The 25,212-nt window shown below is 44.6% G+C and overlaps 1 protein-coding gene across 1 annotated transcript in view; it reads right to left on the minus strand.

Moving 5' to 3' along the window:
• The window catches only part of ccdc33 (coiled-coil domain containing 33), a 364,562-nt gene that overhangs the window by 218,008 nt on the left and 121,342 nt on the right, over nucleotides 1-25,212 (minus strand). The window contains exon 5 of the mRNA XM_072282761.1: nucleotides 19,381-19,514. Coding sequence (XP_072138862.1) covers nucleotides 19,381-19,514 — 134 coding nt within the window. The remainder of the gene's footprint in view (nucleotides 1-19,380; nucleotides 19,515-25,212) is intronic.

Here is a 25,212-nt window from a genome sequence, read left to right on the forward strand (position 1 = left end):
CATAAGGACATATGAAATAGGAGCAGGAGTAGGCCATCTGGCCCGTCGAGCTTGCTCTGCCATTCAATAAGATCATGGCTGATCTGGCCATGGACTCATCTCCACCTACCTGCCTTTTCCCCATAAACCTTAATTCCTCTACTATGCAAGAACCTATCTAACTTTGTCTTAAATATTTTTACTGAGGAAGCCTCCACTGCTTCATTGGCCAGAGAATTCCATACATTCATCACTCTCTGGGAAAAGCAGTTCCTCCTCATCTCCGTCCTAAATCTACTCCCCCAAATCTTGAGGCTATGCCCTCAAGTTCCAGTCTCCTGCCTCTATCATATCTATCCCTTTCATAACTTTATACGTTTCTATAAGATCTCCTCTCACTCTTCTGAATTCCAGCGAGTACAGTCCCAGGCAACTCAATCTCTCCTCATAGTCTAACCCCCTCATTTCTAGAATCAACCTGGTGAACCTCCTCTGCACCGTCCCCAGTAGAACATGTATTAAAGGGATGGAGTAGGAGCACCAGAGGGAGGTGATGGGCAGGTTAGGAGGGTAAGAGGGTAACCAGAATGAGGAATGGAAAAAGAGAGAGGGGTGAGGGAGGAGAAATTATCGGAAGTTAAAAAAATCAATGTTCATGCCATCAGGTTAGACAAACTTAGGTTGACAATCGAGGGAGATCTGATGGATGTTTATAAAGATATGGTAGACAATCAGCATCTTTATCCAGGGCAGAAATATCGGCAGAGACGGTGCTCGGTGCTCGGTGTCGGAGGGCTGGTCGGAGGCTCGAAGTTTTCGGACGGACTCAAGAGTCAGCTGTGGTCGGGTGCTTCCAGGGTGCTGCATCGGCAAGTTTGCAGCGCTGGAAGCTCACGGCAGGGAGAGTTTTCCTTCCTTCTACCGTTTGTGTGAGATGATGGGACTTTCGAGAGACTTTGAGACTTTTTTTTTTACCGTGCCCATGGTCTGCTCTTTATCAAATTACGGTATTGCTTTGCACTGTTGTAACTATATGTTATAATTATGTGGTTTTTGTCAGTTTTTCAGTCTTGGTTTGTCTTGTGTTTCTGTGATATCATTCTGGAGGAACATTGTATCATTTCTTAATGCATACATTACTAAATGACAATAAAAGAGGACTGCGTGTCCTCATAACCTAAAAAAAATGCCAAGAATTAGAGAACATGCATTTGGAGATGGGCCAAATGGCCAAATGCTACACCAGTCTTATAGTCTTATGGGAAGGTGTATTCACCGCACAGTGAGCAATGACTTTAAAACCCAAGCATTTGTTAGTTGAAAAGGCCAGTGACACACAGGGTGAAAGAAAGGCCGACAGTCAGTGCCAGACAGTCAATTTTCTCCTCTCTCAATCGCCGTGCTACATGTGGAGCGGCAGTCACTCCAGCTCTCATTAAAACCCAGATGTGGTGCTTCTGTCTCTGAACAGCCTGTAATCACGCTGCCAGTCTCACCTTCGCTCCGCTCCTAATTAGCTGGCAGAACACAAAACCGCCTTCCCTCTTCACAAATCGAAGCATTTTCACATGAATAAATGCATTTAGCTGCAATCAAGTGTCAGCCATTAAGTGCTCCCATCTTGTCGTACAGACGAAGCATAATTCTCTGATGATAATGGGAGTGTGGAACACTGCATCCCACTGATGGACCCCTTAAACTAGGAGTCTTTTAAATCTGAATGAATCTCAGAGGAGAGAGGAAGCCACTACAGGTTGATACAGCGTACCGTTAAAATAAAAATGATTGATGCAATCAGTACAAACATAGAACACAGTAACAGGCTCTTCTGCCCACAAAGTTGGGCTGAACTAATTCAGATAATAAAACCCTATCTCTTCTGCTTGCACATAGTGTCATGGAACACTACAGCACAGAATATGGCCCTTCAGCCCATCTAGTCTGTGTCAAACTGTTACTCCACCTAGTCTCATCAACCCACACCTGGACCATAGCGCTTCATACCCCTCCCATCCCTGTACTTATCCAAACTGCTGATCAATATTTCTCCATTCTCTGCACATTCATGGTCCTATCAAAGAGTCTATTAAACACCTCTTATCATATCTCGACCACCACCCCTGGCAGAACATTCCAGACACTCAATACTCTTTGTCCTGAACATCTCCATGCTATCTGCTCTCTGGTACTAGATACTAAATGAAATTTGAATTTGAATTTATTTAAATCTTACATCTGTCCCACGTGAGGGAGTAAAATTCTTAGCATTATGACTGTTGCAATGTACAAACATGTGAATTTATAAGTCTACTGGCTTGTAGAAAGAAGCTGTCCCATAGTCTGTTCGTCCTGGCTTTAATGCTGCGGTATCATTTGCCAGACGGAAGCAGCTGAAACAGTTTATGGTTGGGGTGATGCTGGGAAGAAGATACTGGCCATTTATCTATGCCCCTTAGTACAGTAGGATTAAATTGGCAATGTTATATTCCAGTAAGAAATTATAACTCATTTCCTAAAGGACGATGTTAACAGATTCAATGAATATTTGTTCACCCTAGTCTTCTATACACTCCAGTAGAAATACTCCAAACCATTAGGTATAGACTCAACAATGGCTATTGTCTCCAAGGCAGGTATGTTCAACCAGGAGAATACTACTTGATCCCAACACCAATGCCAGGGAACGGTAAAGTCCACAGAAAGTGGTGAATACAGGCCAGTTCCAGTTCATCACAGGCAAAGTCCTCCCTACTATTTGGCCACATTTACAAGGAGTGCTGACACACGGTGCATTCACACTGGCTGCATCACTATCTGGTTTGGAGGTGCCATTGCACAGGAACAGAAAAAGTTGCCAGCTCCATTATGGGCTCCGGCCTCCTCAGCTTCGAGAGGTGATGCCTCAGAAAGTTGGCATCCATCATTAGGTCCCCCATCATCCGTGTCCTTTTCTCATTGCTACCATCCAGGAGGTTCAGGAGCCTAAAGACACATACTCAACAGCTTCTTCCCCTCTGCCATCAAACTTGTGAATTCGGGCTGAGACTCTTTGTCAGGACTAACTGAAAGAAGAGCTAGTAAGAGATTTGAAAGTGAGAGGGGGAGGGGGAGATCTGAAACGTCAACTATACCTCTTCCTAGAGATGCTATCTGGCCTGCTGCGTTCGCCAGCCACTTTTATGTGTGTTGCTTCATGACATATATCAGTGATATTAAACCTGTTTTTAATTCAGATTATTTGTCAGCCTTTATTTATGAATAGTTCTCATAAATTCTGTTGTATTTCCTTATTTTCCTATAAATGCCTGCATGAAAATGAATCTGAAGGTAGTATATGGTGCAATATACATACTTTTATAATAAATTTACTTTAACTTTGACTCTGACACGAGTAAAGAAATCCAGTCCTGCCCTCCCTGTGCAGTCTATAAGAGTGCTGCACAGTTGGAAATGCCACCTCCTGGCTAAAATGCTGGGATGAGGCAGTTGGATATGAAAGATCCCCTGCTGTTATCTGAAAGGAAACCTCGCCACAATGTCCCAGCAAGATCTGTGTTTTAGGCAAAACCAGTAAAAATTAGATTGGCTAATTTCTACCTCAATTCTGACTCAGTTGGAGACAAAACAGTCATAAGCAAGGAAAAGTAATATTCATCTTTAATTAACAGAGTGAATTTGCAAATATCAGAAGGCATGTCTGCTTCTGGGATGGAAAATCACATCAAATTAGAAAACCATTTTCTCATTCTTAAAACATTTTAGTCGTAGTGTTAAATCCTCCACCATCAGATTTATGAACACTACCTCTTTAATTGTATTTATTTATTGATTGAAACTTATTATAATTTGTATGTCTTGCAGTGTACGGCTTCCATAAAACAACAAACGTCACTACATACACTCAGTGGTCACTCTATCAGGTATGCCTGTACCCTTGCTCATTAATGCATATATCTAATCAGCCAATCATGTGGCAGAAACTCAATGCAGAAAAGCATGCGGACATCGTCAAGAGGTTCTGTTGTTGCTCAAACCAAACATCAGAATATTGAAGAAATGTGATCTGAGTGACTTTGACCAAAGACTGATTGTTGGTGCCAGACAGTGTGGTTTGAGTATCTCAGAAACTGTTAATCTCCTGGTATTTTCACACAACAGTCTCTGGAGTTTACAGACAATGGTGTGAAAAGCAAAAAAAAACATCTGTGAATGGCAGTTGTGTGGGCAAAAATGCCCTGTTAGTGAGAGAGGTCAGAGGAGAATAGCCAGACAGGTTCAAGCTGACAGGAAAGGGAACAGTAACTCAATCATGCATTACAACAGAGGAGCATCTCTGAATGCTGAACACATTGAATCCTGAAGTGGATGGGCTACAGCAGCAGAAGACCACAAGCATACAGAAATACACTCAGTGGCCACTTTATTAGGTACTGGAGGTACTTAATAAAGTGGCAACTGCATGTATGTCACTGAAAATAAAAGATTCTGATTCTGTACTCGCGTTTTACACTAGCATTCAGTACACAGAGGGTATTATGTATATGGGATGAGCTGCCAGGGAAAGTGATTGAAGCAGGTACAATCACAACATTTAGAGGACATTTAGACAGGTACATGGATTAGCAACTCACCACGGAGGTGGTACAGGAGCCTGATGATGCAGACTCAGTGTTGTAGGAACAGGTTCTTCTCCTCCACCATCAGATTTCTGAATGGTCCATGAACACTACCTCACTATTTTGGTCCTTTTTCTGCACTACAGTCGGCCCTCCTTACCCGTGAGGGATTGGTTCCAGGACCCCTCGTGGATACCAAAAAACACAGATGCTCAAGTCCCTTATTCAGCCTGTCTAAATGCGGTGGACCTTAGGACCCAGCAGAACCCCAGACCTTATTTAACCGGTCTCAGTGCGGTAAACATTAGGACCCAGCAGCAGAGTTCTGAATCCGCAGTGTTTCTGTTCACAAAAATAATCACGATCATGATTTAAAATAAAGTAGAAATAATAAAGCGATCGTAAAGAGGTGAAACGCCATCGGTCATTGGAAAAGCCTTAGGCTACAGTCGGTCAACAATCGGAACAACTTTAAAGGATAAAGTGAGAAAAGCCCTGCCCCGATTAAAGCCACAATTATTACTAAGCAACGCAGTAGTTTAATTATTGGGTTTTGGGGTTTTGGGTTTTTGATCCTGCACATCAACCCGGCAGGGATGGAGAGCACGTTCGGGAGTGATCTGTCACTGGATCGAACTCGGGAATTTCCGTCCCGAGCCTGGCGCTGAAACAGACGTTTCTTAAGTGTTTTATATGCATAGAAAGGTAAAATATATACTATATACTAAAACTAACATTTGACTAACTGATGCTAAATAATACCAGATGTACCTGTTCCAACTTACTTAGTAAGAGAACTTGCGGTTTTTCTTTCGATCCCGATCCACGATAACCTACGCACATCCTCCCATATATTTTAAATCATCTCTAGATTACTTATAATACCTAATACAATGTAAATGCTATGTAAAATAGTTGTTATACTGCATTGTTTAGGGAATAATGACAAGAAAAAAAAGTCTGTACATGCTCGAACAACAAGTGCTGGAAGAGCACTTCCGGGTTTTCTTGATTCACGGTTGGTTGAATTCGCGCATGCGGAACTCGTGGATAAAGAGGGCCGACTGTATTCATTTATTTTGTTATATATTTAACCGCAATTTTTATGTATTGCATTTCACTGTTGCTGCAGAACAACAAATTTCATGACATATGATAGTGACAATAACAGATGATAAATTGTTCAGAATCAGAATCAGAATCAGGTTTATTCTGATTCTGAACAATTTATCATCTGTTAAAGTTACAGCTAGCATTGTCTCTGTTTCTCTGTCTTATGAATTGTTTAAAGGTGTTCTGAATCCCGCTGCCAGTTTTCCCCTTCCGATGATCTCAGATTCATGAAGCAGTGACCCAGGTTCAATTCTGCTGCTGCCTGGCCTACTGAGTTCCTCCAGCATTTTGTGTGTGTTGTGTGCAAGGAGTTTGTACATTCTCCCCATGACTGAGTGGGTTTCCTCCGTGGACTGTTCTTCTTGCACACTCCAAAGGTGTATCGGTTGGTAGTATAATTTGTCATAAGGGTGTAATTGGGCAGAGTGTATCTTACAGCATGCTACACACTTCATGCTGTATCTCTTTATGTGTTACCCAACCTTTTTTAGCTCAATTCCCCCCAAAGCACTTTTGTACTTGCCAACGCCCCTCTTAGGCTTAATACCCTTTCCAGTGTCCCGATAGTGTAAAAACATGTCTTCCATAAAAAAGCATGAGAAAAATGATTCTGCTTTAAATTTTTATTTGTCTTTCCAATGAAAATGAACACTGTATTTTTTGCCTGGATTAAATTGAAATTCTCACCCTGCAGTTTCATATTTAGAATGTTCATTGTGTCGTACAGGTCAGCAAGGGATACCACATCTCCACATATAAGTTTAATTTTGTTTCCAAAGTTCTTGTCGACTTTGAGCAAAAATTCAACCACAGTGTCAAAAAGATCAAAGAAACATTTAAGCAGCAGTCTTTTGATAGCCAATGCACTTCGGTGTGAAGAAGCAAGCATTCAAATTCCTCACCATTATCTTGGCATAAATGGCAAAGTATTCTGCTCTTTAATGTATGAACATTAATTTTGTTGATAGCAGATATAACAAGAGTCATGCTTCAAAAAAGTTGCAGGCTGAGGTTTTTGGCTGTGAGATGCTGACAATGAATTACACAATGGATTGCAAACAGAATTGGAATTTCCTTTTTCATAAATACCACTAAACCAGCATGGTGATCTGTCAGATATGGTGCTCCATCTGTTGCACAGGAAATCATGTTCCTAATTGGAATACTTATATCCTCAATATACATTTTGAGTTCATCATCGATTGATTCTCTATTGATAATTGTTTTTACGTTTTTACAAAAGAGAATCTCTTTGAACACCTCAAGAGGGATCCTTGGAGTCACGAGGATATCTGCAGATGCTGGAATTTCAAGCAACACACATAAAAGTTGCTGGTGAACGCAGCAGGCCAGGCAGCATCTCTAGGAAGAGGTACAGTCGACATTTTGGGCCGAGACCCTTTGTCAGGACTAACTGAATGAAGAGCTAGTAAGAGATTTGAAAATGGGAGGGGGAGGGGGAGATCCGAAATGATAGGAGAAGACAGGAGGGGGAGGGATGGAGCCAAGAGCCGGACAGGTGATTGGCAAAAGGGTATGAGAGGATCATGGGACAGAAGGCCTAGGAAGAAAGAAAAGGGGGAGGGGGGGAAAACCAGAGGATAAACAAGGGGTATAGTGGGACAGAGGGAGAAAAAGGAGAGAAAGCAGGATCTTCCAGTGGCCACACATTTTAATTCCACATCCCATTCCCATTCTGATATGTCTATCCACAACCTTCTCTACTGTAAAGATGAAGCCACACTCAGATTGGAGGAAGAACACCTTATATTCCGTCTGGGTAGCCTCCAACCTGATAGCATGAACATTGACTTCTCAAACTTCTGCTAATGCCCCACCTCCCCCTCGTACCCCACCCATTATTTATTTATATACACACATTCTTTTTCTCTCTCTCTCCTTTTTCTCCCTCTGTCCCCCTCACTATACCCCTTGCCCATCCTCTGGTCCCCCCCCCACTTTTCATTCTCCCTGGGCCTCCTGTCCCATGATCCCCTCATATCCCTTTTGCCAATCAACTGTCCAGCTCTTGGCTCCATCCCTCCCCCTCCTTTCTTCCCCTATCATTTCGGATCTCCCCCTCCCACTTTCAAATCTCTTACTAGCTCTTCTTTCAGTTAGTCCTGACGAAGGGTCTCGGCTCGAAATGTCAACTGTACCTCTTCCTAGAGATGCTGCCTGGCCTGCTGCGTTCACCAGCAACTTTCATATGTGATCCTTGGAGTCAGCAGGTTCACTGATTGGCTCTATTTCACCGCTTGGTTCCAGCCAGTGCTGCATCACTGCGCAACCTGTTTTCTGTACATCTCTAGAGAAAGCTGAGAGAGTGGACTTGATTTCCCTACTGTTAAACTGCATGAACTCATTCCATGCCGCAAGTCAAGGGCAACTGTTGGGCACCCCGGATGCTAATTTATGCATCCCCATTAACGTCTGTTTTGTTGGTAAGGTCGGATGAGATTGCCGAGTTTCAGACATGTTGTGATGATGAGTGCTCACTGCCTGCAGAGCTATGGTTCTTCCAGTGTTCTAGTGCCTCATCCTCTTTTTTTTGAAATGCCTGCTCTACCAACGGTTGGTCAGGTCTTACCGCCTCAAGTTAGGGTGCCGCTTGCCATGCACCCCTCAAGAACCTTGAACGCCCCCAACAACTTCTGTTTCCCCTAATGCCCCCTTAGGACACATAACCACCCCCGTTGGGAATCGCTGCTCTAAATAAATAAAATTATTTTTTTCTATTCCAAGTCACACACTATCGTGATGTGGAAACATACCACCAATGCGTGCAAAATTCCAGACCATGACGCTTAATGTTCACCATGCAACCAATCAGCGAGATTTCTCCATTGTGTTTCCGCAATAAAGACCAATCAGTTGATTGATATGTATATAAAGGGTAAGCATTTGGAGGACACACCACAATTAACTCCTCGTTCACCAACAAATTTGCAAGTAAATTGCCAAGATCGGAGAGCAGCTCAACCCAACCATATCAGCAATCCTTTACTGTTGCCAGATCTAAATCCTGGAACAACTCTTCAGCAATTCAGAAAGGTGACTCACTAGCGACTTCACTGGAGTAGGGTTGGGCAATAATTGCTGGCCTTACTGGAACTGATGGAGACAGGTACATTAACAACATCCAATGAGCATTATGACAGGTACATGGACAGGAAAGAAACAGAGGGCCAAATGCAGGCAAATACGACTGGATATGTTAGGCAACTTGTTCAGCGTGGACAAGTTAGGTCAACAGGCCTGCTTTCCATGCTGTATCAATCCATGACTCTTACCAGCAACGTCAGATCTTTTAGGACTGACCAGCAATCTTATAGAGAACACATAGTATTGGCGGGGGGGGGGGTTGAAACTGGGCTGAGAGGGGGACAGGACTGTGTCTACATTGGGGTCAAAGGGGAGCAAGAGTCCAGGGAGATACTTAGTCAGGGGTAAGGGGGAGGTGGAAATCAGAAAACTACATTTATGCTGTTTCTGAGACATGCCTGGAGGGATGGTGGAAAGAGAATCCATTAGAGGTTTCTAAAAGAAATATGATAGACACAACAGAGAAAGTAACTTGTAAAGCAATGGGAAACAGGATTAAAAGTTCAAAGTAAACTTATTATCAGAGTAAGTATACATCACCATATACTACCCTGAGATTCATTTTCTTGCAGGCATTCACAGTAAAACAAAGCAATACAATAGAATCTATGAAATGCTACATACAAACACCAACAAATAACGAATATACAAAAAAGATAAACTGATGAAATACTAAAAAATAATATTGAGAACACGAGTTGCATACTCCTTACAAGTGAGTCCATGGCTTGTGGAATCAGTACAGTGTTGAGGTGAGTGAAGTCATCCACACTGGTTCAGGAGCCTGATAGTTGAAAGGTGATAATTGTTTCCTGAACCTGGTGGTGTGGGATCTAAGGCTGCTGTATCTCCTTCCCAATGACAGCATCGAGAAGAGAACATGGCTGGGTGGTGGAGGTCTTTCATAATGGATGCTGCTTTCTTGTGGCAGCACTCCTTGTAAATGTGCGAAATGGTGCGGAGGTCTTTGCCTGTGATGGAGTGGGCTATGGTAGACTGGTATATTGGGAGCCAACACTGACAGGCTGAAATACTTCTTTCTGCACTGGAAATACTGCATGCTGCTGAACTAGATATGGAATGGGAAGGTGCAGCTGATCACTGACAGCAAAAGGCTTGAGAGCAAATTATAGGGATGACCATTAGCATGGCAGGAAATACACTCAGTTTATTCTGACTAGAATACGAAAGCAAGCATGTAATGTAGAGGCTTTATAAAGCACTGGTGAGGCCTCACTAGGAGTACTGTGAGTAGTTTTGCACCCCTTATCTCAAAAAGGATACGCTGACATTGGAGAGGGTTAAAAGAAGGTTCACAAAAATGACCCCAGGATTAAAAGGCTTGAAATATGAGGAGTGTTTGATGGCTCTGGGTCTCTATTCACTGGAATTCAGAAGAATGAGGGGCGACCTCATTGAAACCTATCCAATGATGAACGGCCTCGATAGAGTGGATGTGGAGAGGATGGGGAAGTCTAGGACCGAGGACACAGCCTCAAAATAGAGGGGCACCCTTTTAGAACAGAGTTGAGAAGGAATATACTTTAGCCAGAGAGAGGTGAGTCTGCAGAATCCTTTGCCACAGGTGGCTGTGGAGGCCAAGTCATCTGGTATATTTAAGGCAGAAATTGATAGATTCTTGATTGGTCAGGGCATGAAGGGATACGAGGAGAAGGCAGAAGATTGGGACTAGGTGGGAAAATGGATTAGCCATGATGAAAGAGCAGAGCAAACTAATTCTGCTCCTATATCTTATGGTCTTTATTAGATACCTCTTTCACAGCTGTCTCTGGCAATGAATTCCACAGATTCACCACCCTCTGGCTAAAGAAATTCCTCCTCATCCCTGTTCTAAAGAGACGCCCTTCTATTTTGATGTTGTGTACTCTGGTCATAGACTCCCTCACCACAGGAAACATCTGCTCCACATCCCTTTCAATATTCAGTCAATTTTATTCTTCTAAACTCCGGTGAGTACAAGCAAAGAGTATTCGTTAGGTATTCATGACTATCTATTTTGAATCCCATGGTAACAACCCACAGTTTATCGGGTTTTTATTTCATATTCATCTTCATCTTTCACCCGTGTTAACTTTCTATATTAAGGTTCAAACGTGATAATTACTTATGCATTGTGAGGTACCTCCTGTACCTAATAAAGTGGCCACTGAATGTACGTTCATGGTCTTCTGCTGCTGTAGCCCATCCACTTCAAGGTTCAACATGTTGTGCGTTCAGAGATTCTCTTCTGCACACCATTATTGTAACACATGGTTACTTGAGTTATCCCTGCAAATAGTCTAAGTGCTACAACTGCTCATACACCTCTACGCTCATCTACATTTAGGACCCTAGGCAGTCCTTCCAGGTGAGGCAACACTTCACCTCTGAATCTATTGCATCTGGTGCTCCCAATGCAGCCTCCACGACATCGGTGAGACCCATCGTAAATTGGGGGACTACTTCATCGTGCACATCTACCACTAGCAGGACTTCCTGGTGGTCAAATATTTTAATTCCTATTCTCATTCCGACATACAAGTCCACAGCCTCCTCTTGTATCACCCCCAGGATAGTGGAGCAACCTCTTATAATCTGTATGGGTAGTCTCCAAGCTGATGGCATGAATACTGATTTCTCCTTCCAATAAACAAATTTCCCTTCACCCCCCCATCCTCTATTCCCCACACTGATCTTTTCACCTCTTCTCACCTGCTTATTACTTCCTCCTGGGTCCCTTCCTCCTTCCCTGTCTCCCATGGTCACCTCTCTTCTCCCATCAGATTCCTTCTTCTCCCACCCATCTGGCTTCACCTATCACCTTCCACCTAGCTTCCTTCCCCTCCCACCTCCCCACTTTCTTCTCAGTCCTGAAGAAGGGTCTCAGCCTGAAACGTCAACTATATAGATGCTGCCCGACCTGCTGAGTTCCTTCAGCATTTTGTGTGTGTTGCTTTGAGTTACTGTCACCTTCCTGTCAGCTTGAACCAGTCTGGCCATTCTCCTCCGGCCTCTCTCATTAACAAGGAGTTTTCATGCACAGAACTGCCGATCATTGGATTTTTTTTTGTTTTCACACCATTCTCTGCAAATTTTAGAGACTCGTGCATGAAAATCCCAGTCAATCAGCATTTTCTGAGACATCCAGACCACCCAGTCTGCCACCAATAATCATTCCACTGTCTAAGCCACGTTTCTGGACAACAGCTGAACCTCTTCGACCATGTCTGCATGTTTTTTATGCACTGAGCTGTCCCCACGTGATTGGCTGATTAGATAATTGGATTTACAAGCAGGTGTACAGGTGTACCTGATAAAGAGGCCACTGAGCGTGGATAACACTGCAAATGCAAAAAACACATCATCACCGCATTTATATTCCAGTCAGGGCTTGCTGCTTAACGGGTTGAATGAAAGGTCTCAAGGCTAATTAGAAAGTCACAGATCGTGTACTGTCTGCTCTGACAAACCAATCAGGCAATGAGCCAGGCCATCAATAGTGGCCGATCAATACCCATCAATGATGCATCAGGGAGAGCTGGCAGGGCTGCTCCGGGCCACTGCGATGTTTAACCTGACAGAATAAGCAGATTGCCAGTCCTAAACTCACTGACGTGGGGGGGGGGGGGGGACAGATGGACAAAAATACAGTGGCACTGCACTACTTGCTTTCCAAGGAAGGACTTTGCCCTGCCCCATGTCACTCCTTGCAAAGTATTATTTTCACTCAGCTCCACATCTCCTTGCACCAGGGTCAGGTTTTCTAGGCCATGGTTTCCAGATGGGATGAAATTCTGATCCAATATCACCTTCTTTTCTCTTCAGCTGCCTCGCCTCTTCCTCTTCACCATTTTAATTAGGGTCCATCCGCAGAGACTCGCAGGGGTTGGGATTAACTGTTCAAATTGGCACTCGTATTGTATGGAGCCACACTCTGTTCATTTCAAATCAATCGGCTCCCGGCCAATTCCATGCCTGTGTACGGGGATGTGGAGTCCACAAAACCCGGCATTTCAGAGCCGTGTCAAAATCACAAATTTTCTCTGTAACCTGAAACAGGAACTGTTCCCTGATCCTTGTGTCAGGAGAAGTAGAGAGAAGAATTTACTAATAAACCCAGACCACTCGGAGGAAATGTTAGCAAATACACAGTCACACAAGGCAGAGACAAATGGAACTCTCTCTTCCCAGGGATTGGAGAGGATGGAGGAGGATGGGGGTGGTGTGTAGATTCTGGAGGAGCAGAGGAGTGTGGAGTATGGATTGTGCAGGAGTGTTAGTGTGGAGTGTTGTGGAAGGTCGACTGAGGAGTGTGGAGGAGGATGGAGTGAGAGTGTAGTGGAGTGTGGATTGTTGTGGAAGATGGATTTTGGAAGGTGGAGTGTAGAGTGAGGAGTGAAGTGTGGACTGAAGTATAGTGGAGTGTGGAGTGAGGTGTAGTGGAGTGTGGATGAGGTGAAGTGTGGAGGTGGAGTGTGGAGGAGAGTGGTGTGAGGTGGAGGGTGGAGGAGGGCGGAGTGAGGTGGAGAATGGAGTGAGGTGAAGTGTGGAGGAGGTTGGAGTGAGGTGGAGTGCAGTGGGGTGAGATGTTATGGAGTAAGACAGAATGTGGAGGGGAGCAGAGTGAGGTGGAGGGTGGAGGAGGGTGGAGTGAGGTGGAATGAGATGGAGTGTGGAGGAAAGTGGAGTGAGGTGGAGGGTAGAGGAGAGTGGAGTCAGATGGAGTGGGGAGGAGAGTGGAATGAGGTGGTGTGGAGGAGGGTGGAGTGAGGTGGAGTGTAGTGGAGGGTAGAATGAGGTGGAGTGTGGAGGAGAGTGGAGTGAGGTGAAGTGCAGTGGGGTGAGGTGTTATGGAGTGAGACGGAATGTGGAGGGTGGAGTGAGGTGGAGTGTAGTGGAGAATGGAGAGTGGAGTGAGGAGTAGTGGGGTGAGGTGTTATGGAGTGAGACGGAATGTGGAGGGTGGAGTGAGGTGGAGTGTAGTGGAGAATGGAGAGTGGAGTGAGGAGTAGTGGAGTGTGGAGTGGAGTGAGGTGGAGTGTGAAGTGAGATGGAATGTGGAGGGGAGCAGAGTGAGGTGGAGGGTGGAGTGAGGTGGAGTGTAGTGAAGGGTGGAGGAGGGTGCAGTAGGAGAGTAGTGGAGGGTAGAGTGTGGATTTTCAGCTGGAAATTTCAAGACGGGGATTAGTAGAGAGGTTCATCTCTAAGGGACTGATATGGTGGAATAAGATGGGAGTAATGAAACGGAGTGTGGTCTGAATGCTTTCCCCTGATCCGACATTCCCAGTTGCCAACCTTGTGTAACATCACTGTGTTTTTCCAGATGAGGCAGTGGTTACTGTGCCTGGACACGGACCCTTACAGCAATGCTCCAAGCGACAAACACCATTACAATGACGAGTGAACAGCCACACAGTAACACCATTCCCTTGGTAGGAGTCACCAAATGTTATCAGTGGACAGGGTAACCGTTCAATACTCTCTCCTGCTCACTTCTACCACTGTCAGTCATGACTCCATTAGAGGCTGTCTCACCTCCAACTAAGAAGATCATTGAAATAAGCCTGACTCCAGAATCTTCAGCACAAAATCCTAGGCTGCGGTTCCATCTGCCAAGTGGGGCCTCAGAAAAAGTGATCCTATGGCCCTATTTGCAAGATGCATGGGAGATATCCCTGGTAATCTGGTGAAAATGTTTCCCTCAGCCAACACTCAACCTAAATTATCCCATTGCTATTTGTGGGATTGTGCTGCGCAAAGACCGACTTGCACTGACTTCGTTGGCAGTAAGTTGCCCTTAAAGGAACATCCAAGCCACACCAAAATGCAAGACCCTGTTGTCTCCATGGAGGACTCCAACCAGGAGCAGGAGACAACTGATAAGCGCAAGAGAGTCTGCAGATGTTGGAAATCCAGAGCAACACACACTAAATGCTGGAGGAACTCAGCAGGTCAGGCAGTTATCTATGGAGGAGAATAAGCAAGTCAACGTTCCAGGCCAAGACCATTCATCAGCAATGTTCCCTCTAAGCTGCGCGCGTGCGCATGCACACATCTTTTGCTACTAGCGCACAAAGAAATTTAAACTGCGCACAAAAGGCTGTCACCCTCTACCTCGTTGGCATGTTGAGTATATTTCGTGATCATACACAATCACAGTTCCTTTTCCAGTTTCTGATGCAGACAGCGTTGGCAACATGGACTTTGTGATGATTTGTCTGCAGATTTTAGAACTGGCTTATTTATACTGTTTTTATTGAAGAAATTACTGATTCACTACGTCGAGTTCCGAAAAAAGCAAAGGGGGAGGTGACACGTAAAAGAACTGTGAGTTCATTTAAAACGGAATGGCCTATTATCCTTCAAATAGCTTCAGGTTTTACTTCCACTTAAAAATTCAGAGCACACATACTATTGTCACTGGGCAAAAAATTGCAGAGCACAAGACTTTTGCGCACACTGGTCATGACAAATTAGAGGAAACGCTGTTCCTCAGGATTTCAAGCATCTGCAGAATCTCTCGGGTTTGTGGTATGCAAGTCGAGGTGTCTGAGAGTTGCCGCCTGGCCTCAGCAAGGTAGAAGTCAGTCCACTGGACTACAACAGCATTCCCCCCCCCCCCCACCCCCCAACTGCCTGCGGGTTTGATGGTGAGTTTGGGATTGCTGCAGAGAGCGTGAAGGGCAGTGCATTCAGACGTTCAATCTGGAGAGAGGAATACTGGGGTTGATGCGTCGGCAAGCAGTTGGAGATTAAAAAGATCCAGACTGGGCGGAAGACCAGAGCGGCAAACCCTCCACAGATGCTGCCTAACCTGCTGAGTGTCTCCAGCATTTTGTGTGTGTTGCAGCAGATAGGTGATCAGAACTGAGCTCACCACAAAATAAGGGTCTGAGAGATGGGAAGTGAACACAAAGAAAGCCTAAACTGGATCACGAGATGGGTACTCAACCCTCAGAAGTTACACAACCTAATCTGTTAAGCTGCTAATTGGCCTGCCAAGGAATTTTGTGATTAAACCTATTTAGAAATGAAAGACTTGATTGTACAATAAATTCATGCCATGAAATTAGACACATAAAAAATTGCATTTCCGTGGTATTTTTCACAACCACAAGATGTCTCAAAGCTTGTACAGCCAACTAGTATATTTTAACTGGAGACATCCATTACAGCAGTGGCCATTCTGCCCACAGGGTCCACCCTAGCTTTATGTAAGCCATCTATTCCGTTTCAGTAGCCTGCTCCATTCCTATCACTCTGAATCCTTTCTCAATGTAGTTGCAGTTGTAACACAGAGTGCCAGCAAATATGCACACAGCAAGTTCCCACAAGTGATAAAGACCAGATGATCTGGATCAAAACATTGAGGTGTAAATATTAGATTAGATTATGAGGACACTCAGTCCTCGTTTATTGTCATTTAGAACTGCATGCATTAAAAATGATACAATGTTCCTCCAGAAAGATATCACAGAAACACAGGACAAACCAAGAGTAACTGACAAAACCACATAATTGTAACATATAGTTACAACAGTGCAAAGCAATACCGTAATTTGATAAAGAGCAGACCATGGGCACGTTAAAAAAAAAGTCTCAAGTCCCGATAGCCCCATCTTCTCACGCAGACGGAAGCGCCACAAACTTGCCGATGCATTGGAAGCACCCGACCGCAGCTGACTCTGAGTCCGTCCGAAAACTTCGAGCCTCTGACTAGCCCTCCGACACCAAGCACCATCTCTGCCGAGCGCTTCGACTCCGCCCCGGCCACCAAGCAAAGCCGAGGACTCGGGGCCTTCCACTCCGGAGATTCTGGATCACACAGTAGCAGCGGCGGCGAAACAGGCGTTTGAGAAGTTTCACCAGATGTTCCTCTGTGCTCTCACGTCTGGCTCCATCAAATCAGGATTGCGCATGGCACCCTACTTGACAAATAACAGATATCATTCACCGGAGTGGCCGCCGCAAGCTGCGTCGCGCCGCCATCTTCTCCTGCTCCTCGCCATCTTCACCAAATATTGGCCTAGACACTGGGACAACTCCCCTGTTCTCCATCCCCATGGTGCTACAAGACTGAAATGGGCCACCAAAGAGGGCAACTGGATCTGTATACCTGGAAAAAGGCATCCCTTATGGTTCAGAACTCACGGAGCATCAGTTTGAGTGAGGCTTCAGATGCGACTTGAACCAACAGCACGTGTAGTACCCACTAAACCAAGGGTTCCCAACCTGGGGTACACGGACCCTTCAGTTATTGGTAGGGGCTGATGGCATAAAGAAGGTTGGGAATCCCTAGACTAAACCATGGCTATCACCAGCAGATTAGTCAGGGATCAACAACAGACTGGGTGTGGGTAGGTGCAGAAGGGGGCTGGGGTGGAAAAGTATTATATAACATCTCATACAAAATCTTATTTGAAGTTTTACACCTGTGTAATGCAATTTTCTATCATATTAGAATCACAGAGACAATAAAGTTATACAACACAGAAGCAAGCTCTTCAGCCCAACTCGTGCATGCTGACCAATTGTCTACTTGAACTAGTCCCATTTCCCTGTGCTTGACCCATATCCCTCAAAATCTTTCCTGTCCACTTACCTACCCGATGTCTTTTTAAACTGATAAACCGGTTTATTATTGTCACCTACTGGGGTACAGTGGCACACAGGTTTGCATACCGTCCAGACAGATCAATTCATTACACGGTGCGTTGAGGTAGTACAGTGTAAAATAATAACAGGATTCAGAATAAAGTTTTAGCATTATGGAGAAAGTGCACTGCAGGCAGACAGTAAGGTGAAAGGTCAGAACAAGGTAGATTGTGAGGTCAACACTCTAGAGGCGAGAAGAAGGGCCAAGGCAAGAACTAGCAGGTGATAGGTGGTTGACGTTAAGAGTTGAAATCTTTCACCAGGACCTAATCAGAATCCTGATGAAGAGCCTCAGCTCGAAATGTTGACTATTAATTCTTCTCCTCTGAGATGTAGCATCTGCAGGCTCCTGATGAAGGGTCTTGGCCCAAAACATCGACTGCTTACTCTTGTCTGTAGATGCTGCCTGACCCGCTGAGTTTCTCCAGCGTTTTGTGTTTGTTGCTTTGGATTTCCAGCATCTGCGGGTTTTTTGGGCAGGTGATAGGCGGATCCAGGTGGGGGGGGGGGGGGGGCTGATGGGCAGATGGCCCCCGGATGGGGGAGGGAACAGATCAGCTCCTGCCTCACCACTCCCTCCTCATCTCTTTATATTTGCTATCTCCCCTTTACACTCTCAGTCTCAATGCAAGGTCTTGATCTGAAATCTTGACTGTCATCTTCACTCCACAGATGCTGCCTGACCCACTGAGTTCCTCCAGGCACTTGTTTTTTGCTCTAGATTCTAGCATCTGTGGTCTCTCATGTGTGGACATTAATTCCACACAATCCCATTGTGTTCCCCACACTCCTATCGACTCCCTGCAGATCCTACCACTCACCACACACTCAGAGCAATTCACAGCAGTCAAATAACCTCTTTGGGCTGCGGTAGGAAACTGGAGCACCCAGTGGGGACCCACATGATCCCTAGGGAGAAAAATGATTCTCCTCGCAGACAGAACTGTGCCACTGTACCTCCTTCCAGGTATTTCAACACAGAAATTAAGGAATCAAAATTCAAGTTTATTTCTCACGCGTACATCGAGACATACAGTGAAATGCATTGTTTGTGTTTACAACCAACATACTAGAGGTGTGCCTCTCAAAATCCAACCCTACACCCTCACCGTGAGAGGTGGAAACAGGCAAGGCCGGCCGATAGGGTTCTGGTGAAGCTGTATAGGCCAATCCCCCATACAGTGGACACAATAGATCACTAACTCGGCATGCCCACAATGCTCATCAGAACACAACCAAACAAAACGTAACAAACGGCACACCATAAGCAACAAGACAACAACAGCAAAACAAGCCCCGTTCCTCCCCCTCACCCATGCATACTGTGACGAAGGTTCGTCACTGACTACAGACAGCACATGGCGCACTCAGTAAAACACTCATCCCCAGCAGTAATAGTGACTGGGTCTGAAACAGAGCTGCTGCATGGATCTGTCTCATATCGAGGCAGCAGCAACCTGCACAGGTGTGCTGATGGTGGAGAATACCATCTTTAATTGGATAATTGAGTTAATTAGCTTTTGGTTGGTCTAGTGGGAGGGGCTTAGCAGTTATAAGCCTCAGGTTACCAAGGCTTTGGAGTTAGTTTTCTTTTGTGTTTAGTCTGAGTGTGGCTATATATATTTTTTTTTTCAGTGTTTGTCTTGTTTTGAGGAAATAAAAGCACCTCAATCTAGTTTTGCGACTCAAGCCATCTTGTTATTTTTCAATTGACCCACAGTTTTTTGTGACACATACACACCATCTTCTAACCCCAGATCAGGCCATCTTCTCCAGTCTCCAGCCTGCGACAGACTCAGATTTGGTCTCGTGCTCACAGACATTGGTTTTCAACTTCTCAAACAGACCCACAGGGACCACTCGGATTAATTCAGTACGTAACAAAGGGAAATTAACCAGCCATGAAATTTACCTTCCTCTTTGGCCACCTCTTCTTCAATCTCCACTGTAACCTTCTCCTCCCAGGACGGAGAGTGTGTGGGATGGGCCGTGGCATGGGTAACACCCTGGGCTCTCTGGTTCTCCTCTTTATCCATACCACTCTTCCTGGGAACAAGAAACAAAACTCTGTATTAGTTCTGTGGGCAAAAACATGTTGCTACTGAGAGAGGTCAGAGGAGAATGGACAAACTGGCTCAATCTGACAGGAAAGCAACAGTAACTCAAATAACCACACATTACAACAGTGGTGTGCAGAAGAGCGCCTCCATATGCGCAACATGTCGAATCTTGAAGTTGATGGGCCACAGCAGCAGAAGACCACAAACATACACTCAGTGGCCACTTTATTAGGCACAGGAGGTACCAAATAAAGAGTGCAGGTTTTAATCTTCTGATGTACATGTGAGAAATAAACAAAAGCCAAAAAGCTAAGTTATAGCAAACATCAAGATGGAAGGTCTCGACCCAAAATATCATCTGCCCATTCCCCTCCATAGATGCTACCTAACCCGCTGAGTTCCTCCAGCATCTTCGGTCTTCAGCCTTCAGGCCTCTACCTCCAGACTCGCCGACTTCAGTCTTCAAACTTCGGGCCTCGATCTCTGGACTCACCGACTTTGATCTTCAACCTTCTGTCCTCTACCTCTGACTTCGGTCTTCAAACTCTGAGCCTTTACCTCCGGACTCACTGAGGTAAAGGACAGAAGGGACAGAGAAGTAAGCAATCACCCATCCACCTAGCCCTAAATCCCTAAAAATCTGTTGCAAAGTCCAACTTCCCTTTAACACTGGGTGAGGGGGGAGGAGCAGAGTGAACTCTACTGTAGAGTGGGAATCCGTTAATCTTTGGAACATGATTGAGACCTACAGATTGGCTTAATAAGCCCCAATTGTCAGAGGTTGTAGCATCAATGCATTCAGCTACAAGAAATAAATATTCTTCCTTTGCCTAAGGAGCAGTGAGACAGTTCCATAATGCTGTCACATCTATTCTTGTCTCCCTCTCTCTCTTAAAGCCTCATTTAACACATCTTAATGCTGAGGTCACATGCACATTTCACATTGTTTGGCATAATGTCCCTTTTAACTAGGATCTGATGACAGCAAAATAACTGGGACTAATTTAGCATCCTGAATGCAGTGAAATATCAGTGCTTCACTGGAGTGCCATCCAATGTGGTTCGACACCAACCCCCATGTGAGGATCCTAGGGCAAATGACTGAAAGTCCCATCAAGCAAGTTGGGTTTTAAGGAGTATCTTATGATATAACAATACAGCACAGTAACGGACACTTCTGCCCTCGATCTTTATGCCAAACACAATGCCAATATTAACTAAATTTCTTCAGTCTACACATTAGCCCTCAATTCCCTGCACCATTCAATCACCTATCTGAAAGCCACTTCAGAGTCGGAATCAGAATGCTTTATAACACTGACATGTCATGAAATTTGTTGTTTTGCAGCAGCATGGTACAGTGCAATACATAGAGTACTGTGCAAAGCTCTTAGGCACATGTATGCAGCTAGGGTGCCTAAGACTTCTGCACAGTACTGCATTTGCCAACGGGGGAGCAGACAGCGAGTTTATAAATCTGGCAGGAGTAAAGGATGTTAGGAATGGCGAGGGTGAAGTGCCACAGGAGGGATTTGGGACAGGTGGCAGAGAAGGATTGCCAAGATTGGAGGTGGCTTGGGTGCAGACACACTCTGCCCTGAGACACCAGGCAAGGATATTTGATTCCAAACAACTGGTTTTTTGAGCATTACAGAATGTCTCTCTGGTGCTTCACGCTCTGTCTCCTCTCCCTTCCCCTTTTCCCAACCATAATTCCCCTCTCCCTGCCTCCTTCCCACTCTCAGTCCACCATAGAGACCCATATCAGAATTAGGTTTATCGTCACTCACATATGTCGTGAAATTTGTTTTTTTTTGCTGCAGCACTACTATGCAATACATAAAATTACTACAGTACTGTGCAAAAGTCTGAGGCACCCTAGCTATATACAGTATATGTGCCTAAGACTTTTGCAGTACTGTAAAATATACTATAAATTACAATAAGAAATATATTTTTAAAAACATAAGTAAGTTGTGCAAAAAGAGAGCAAAAATAGTGAACACAAGGAATTCTGCAGATGCTGGAAATTCAAGCAACACACATCAGGATGAAGGGTCTTGGCCCGAAACGTCGACTGTACCTCTTCCTAGAGATGCTGCCTGGCCTGCTGCGTTCACCAGCAACTTTGATGTGTTTTGCAAAAATAGTGAGTTAGTGTTCATGGGCTCATTGACTGTTCAGAAATCTAATGGTGGTGGGGAAGAAGCTGTTCCTAAAATGTTCCCAACACTGTTCGAGCATTGCTTTGGCGTGGCACGGTAGCATAATGGTTAGCATGGCGCTTTATAGTACCAGGGTTCAATTCCCACTGCTTCTGTAAGGAATTTGTATGCTTGAAATGTAAGTATCCATGTGAAACTCCTTAATACTCACTACAAAGCCTCCAGGTCAGTTTTTTTGTAATGGGGTGACCAGAACTGTACCCACTTCTCCAGGTGCAGCCTAACCACAGTTTTAAAGCTGCAGCATAATTCTCAAGGCAGAAAAGTGGTCTTCTTTGTTTTGTGGCTGTCTGTGGTGAAGACGAATCTCAGAGCTATATACAGCATCCATACTTTGATAAATAAATGTACTTTGAATCCTTTGAGGAGTGGAGGTTTAGGGAGAGTACTTTCAGAGCCAGGAGCTCTGACAGCTGTAGGCATAGCGGCCAACCATTAAATTTAAGAATGATCAAGAGGCATTTCCTGGATGGATGAAAACCGGAGAGAGGAAACACCAATATTGAGGTATTAATTTGTAGCAGCAAGTTCATGCAAAACAGCAAAGAGGCAAGTGACTTGCTAACCTTTTATATTAGTGGTCTTGGGTGCGAGAGAGGTGTGGGGCAGGACTCGGTAAAAGCACTGTTCTTTTTTGGTATAGTACACTGCCACCATATACATCCAACAAACAGCACATGGAGTCTTGTTTAACCTTCCAGTAAGGGTACATAAAACGTGACAGAAATCTGAGGTGCCTGCTTGGGTCGCTGCCCTCAGGATTCTTGAGTGGGGCTTGAACCCATACCCTTCTGCCTCAGGGGAAACATGATGCCCCCGAGCTGAGAAAGGCTTCCTCTGAGTTTATTTGCCCACTCAATATGGCACTGACACAGTAGGCAAACTCCAGCTATGTCCAGGAAGATGACCGAAGAGGAAATGTCACCATCTATCTGATGATGTCACCTTCCCTGAGACTTCTCAGCTGGGACTGAATCGTGACTTCATTGGAAGGCACCAAGTTTAATTTCTGTTCATGACCTTAAAACTGCTTCCTGCCGATGTTAGGTAACCTCATCCATGCTTCACATCAGAATAAATACAAATGAAGTGAGAAAGATATAAAACAGCCAACATAATCAAAGATCCCAACAATCCCCACCCCCAGCCATTTTCTCTTCTTCCTCCTACAATCAAGCAGAATACACAAAAGCCACAAAGCAAGCACCACAAGGCTCAACGACCATCTATACCAGTGTTATAAGACCATTAAATAGTTCCCCAGTATGTTAAAATGGACTCTTAACCTCATAATTTACCTCGTTAAAATCTTGCACCTTATTGTCTACCCACATTGCACTTTCTCTGTAGCTGTTACACTTTATTCTGCAGTCTGTTATTGTTTTACCTTGTAAGACCTCAATGCACGCCTGTAAGGAGTGGCCGGTGTGGTAGCATAGTTGTTAGGACAACACTTTATAGCAGCGGTCCCCAACCACTGCAAAGCATGTGCTACCGGGCCGCGAGGAAACGATATGAGTCAGCTGCACCTTTCCTCATTCCCTGTCACGCACTGTTGAACTTGAACATGGGGTTGCCAACTGTCCCGTATTTGCCAGGACATCCCGTATATTGGGCTAAATTGGTTTGTCCCATACGGGACCACCCTTGTCCCGTATTTCCCCCGCTAAGGTAGAGCGTTCCTATGAAACCTGTCATGCCAAAATGGCATGAAGTGAAGAAGCAATCACCATTAATTTATATGGGAAAAATTTTTGAGCGTTCCCAGACGCAAAAAATAACCTAACAAATCATACCAAATAACACATAAAACCGAAAATAAATAACACCAACATATAGTAAAAGCAGGAATGATATGATAAATACACAGCCTATATAAAGTAGAAATAATGTATGTACAGTATAGTCGGGAAGATGAAGGCAAAACCAATTTGTGGGGAAAAAAATCAGCACGTATGCGCATGCGCACATAGGTGCCCGCGCAAGGCTTCATGGTCATAGTAGTCTTTCCTGGGGTGAAGTGTCCTGTATTTGACTGCTACTTTTGTCCCTTATTTGGGAGTGAGAAAGTTGGCAACCCTAACTGTAAAAGACATGTTGAGGTGAGATTAACCCTACTTGAACACCAACCCCGCCCCCACCGGTCGGCCGGCCCGCAAGAATATTGTCAATATTAAACCAGTCTGCGGTGCAAAAATGGTTGGGGACCCCTGCTTTATAGTACAGGCGACCGGGGTTCAATTCCCGCTGCTGCCTGTAAGGAGTTTGTATGTTCTCCTCATGACTGCATGGGTTTCCTCCAGACACTCTTGGTCATTATAAATTGTCCCCCGTGATTAGGCTAGGATTAAATCAGGGGATTGTTGGGCAGCATGGCTCAAAGGACCTTTTCTCAATAAATAAATAAATAGAATTTGATCTGCATGAATAGTATGCAGGTCATGCTTAACACTATATCTCAATAATAATAAATCAATACAATTTCCAATCTTCCAGGTAGATCTATTGGTGGCAATGTTCTCTGTCAGGTCTGCCACACTATGTACAGCATCAGTCACTGAGGGACCATGGTAAGGAATGTACTGATAGTCAGTTTCAGGTGCATCAATAGCTCAGAGGCATTTGAAAACATATTGAGCCATTCCAAATTTATGGAGACACGTGAGACTGCAGATACTGGAACCTGGGGCAAAATCCAAACTTCTGGAGGAACTCAGTGGATCGAGCAATATCTATGGGGCAGAAGGATGGTCAACATTTCAGGTAACCTGAAATGTTGTCTGCCCCTTCGCCTCCACAGATTTTGTATGGCCTGTTAAGTTCCCAAAATCATCTTGGACCAACAGTTTTCCATGTACGGTTGTATTTTACCATCAGTCTCATTGAGATGTTTGATAATATCAATCTGCAGAGGTTGTTTTTCAACATGTCCTAAAGTAATTTAAAGCCCCCTGTAGTACTCATTAAAACTACTGATATAATGTAGCCATTTTGCCTACAGGATCCAGCTTAATAACCTAACTTTAACTACGGTGACTGAAGGACAGCACCTCTGAAAGTACCTTCAAAAGGCAACAATCCCTCAGTGGTGCTCACGTGTACACCAGTGAGAACTTTGAGCTACAGAGGTCTGAATCACAACCTTTTGCCTCAAGAAGTAAAAGAGTTCACCACTGAGTCAGAATCTGGTTTATTATCACTGACGTACAGTATGTTGTGAAATTTGTTGTTTTCTGGCAGCAGTGCACTGCAAAACACACACATTAGATAAAGCTGCAATAGATGGATAGACAGAAAGATAGATATAGAGAGAAGTAGTGTGAAAGAGGAATAGCAAGGTAGTGCTCATATAAGATTACCCCTTCATCTCCTCCACTCCAAAGAAAGAGGTCCCACTTGTCAAACCTCTCTTTATAGCTCAAGTTCTGGTAACATCTCACAAATCTTTTCCGCACTCAG

Source organism: Mobula birostris, chromosome 18, assembly GCF_030028105.1.
Source record: "Mobula birostris isolate sMobBir1 chromosome 18, sMobBir1.hap1, whole genome shotgun sequence".
NCBI classification, from domain to species: Eukaryota; Metazoa; Chordata; class Chondrichthyes; order Myliobatiformes; family Myliobatidae; genus Mobula; species Mobula birostris.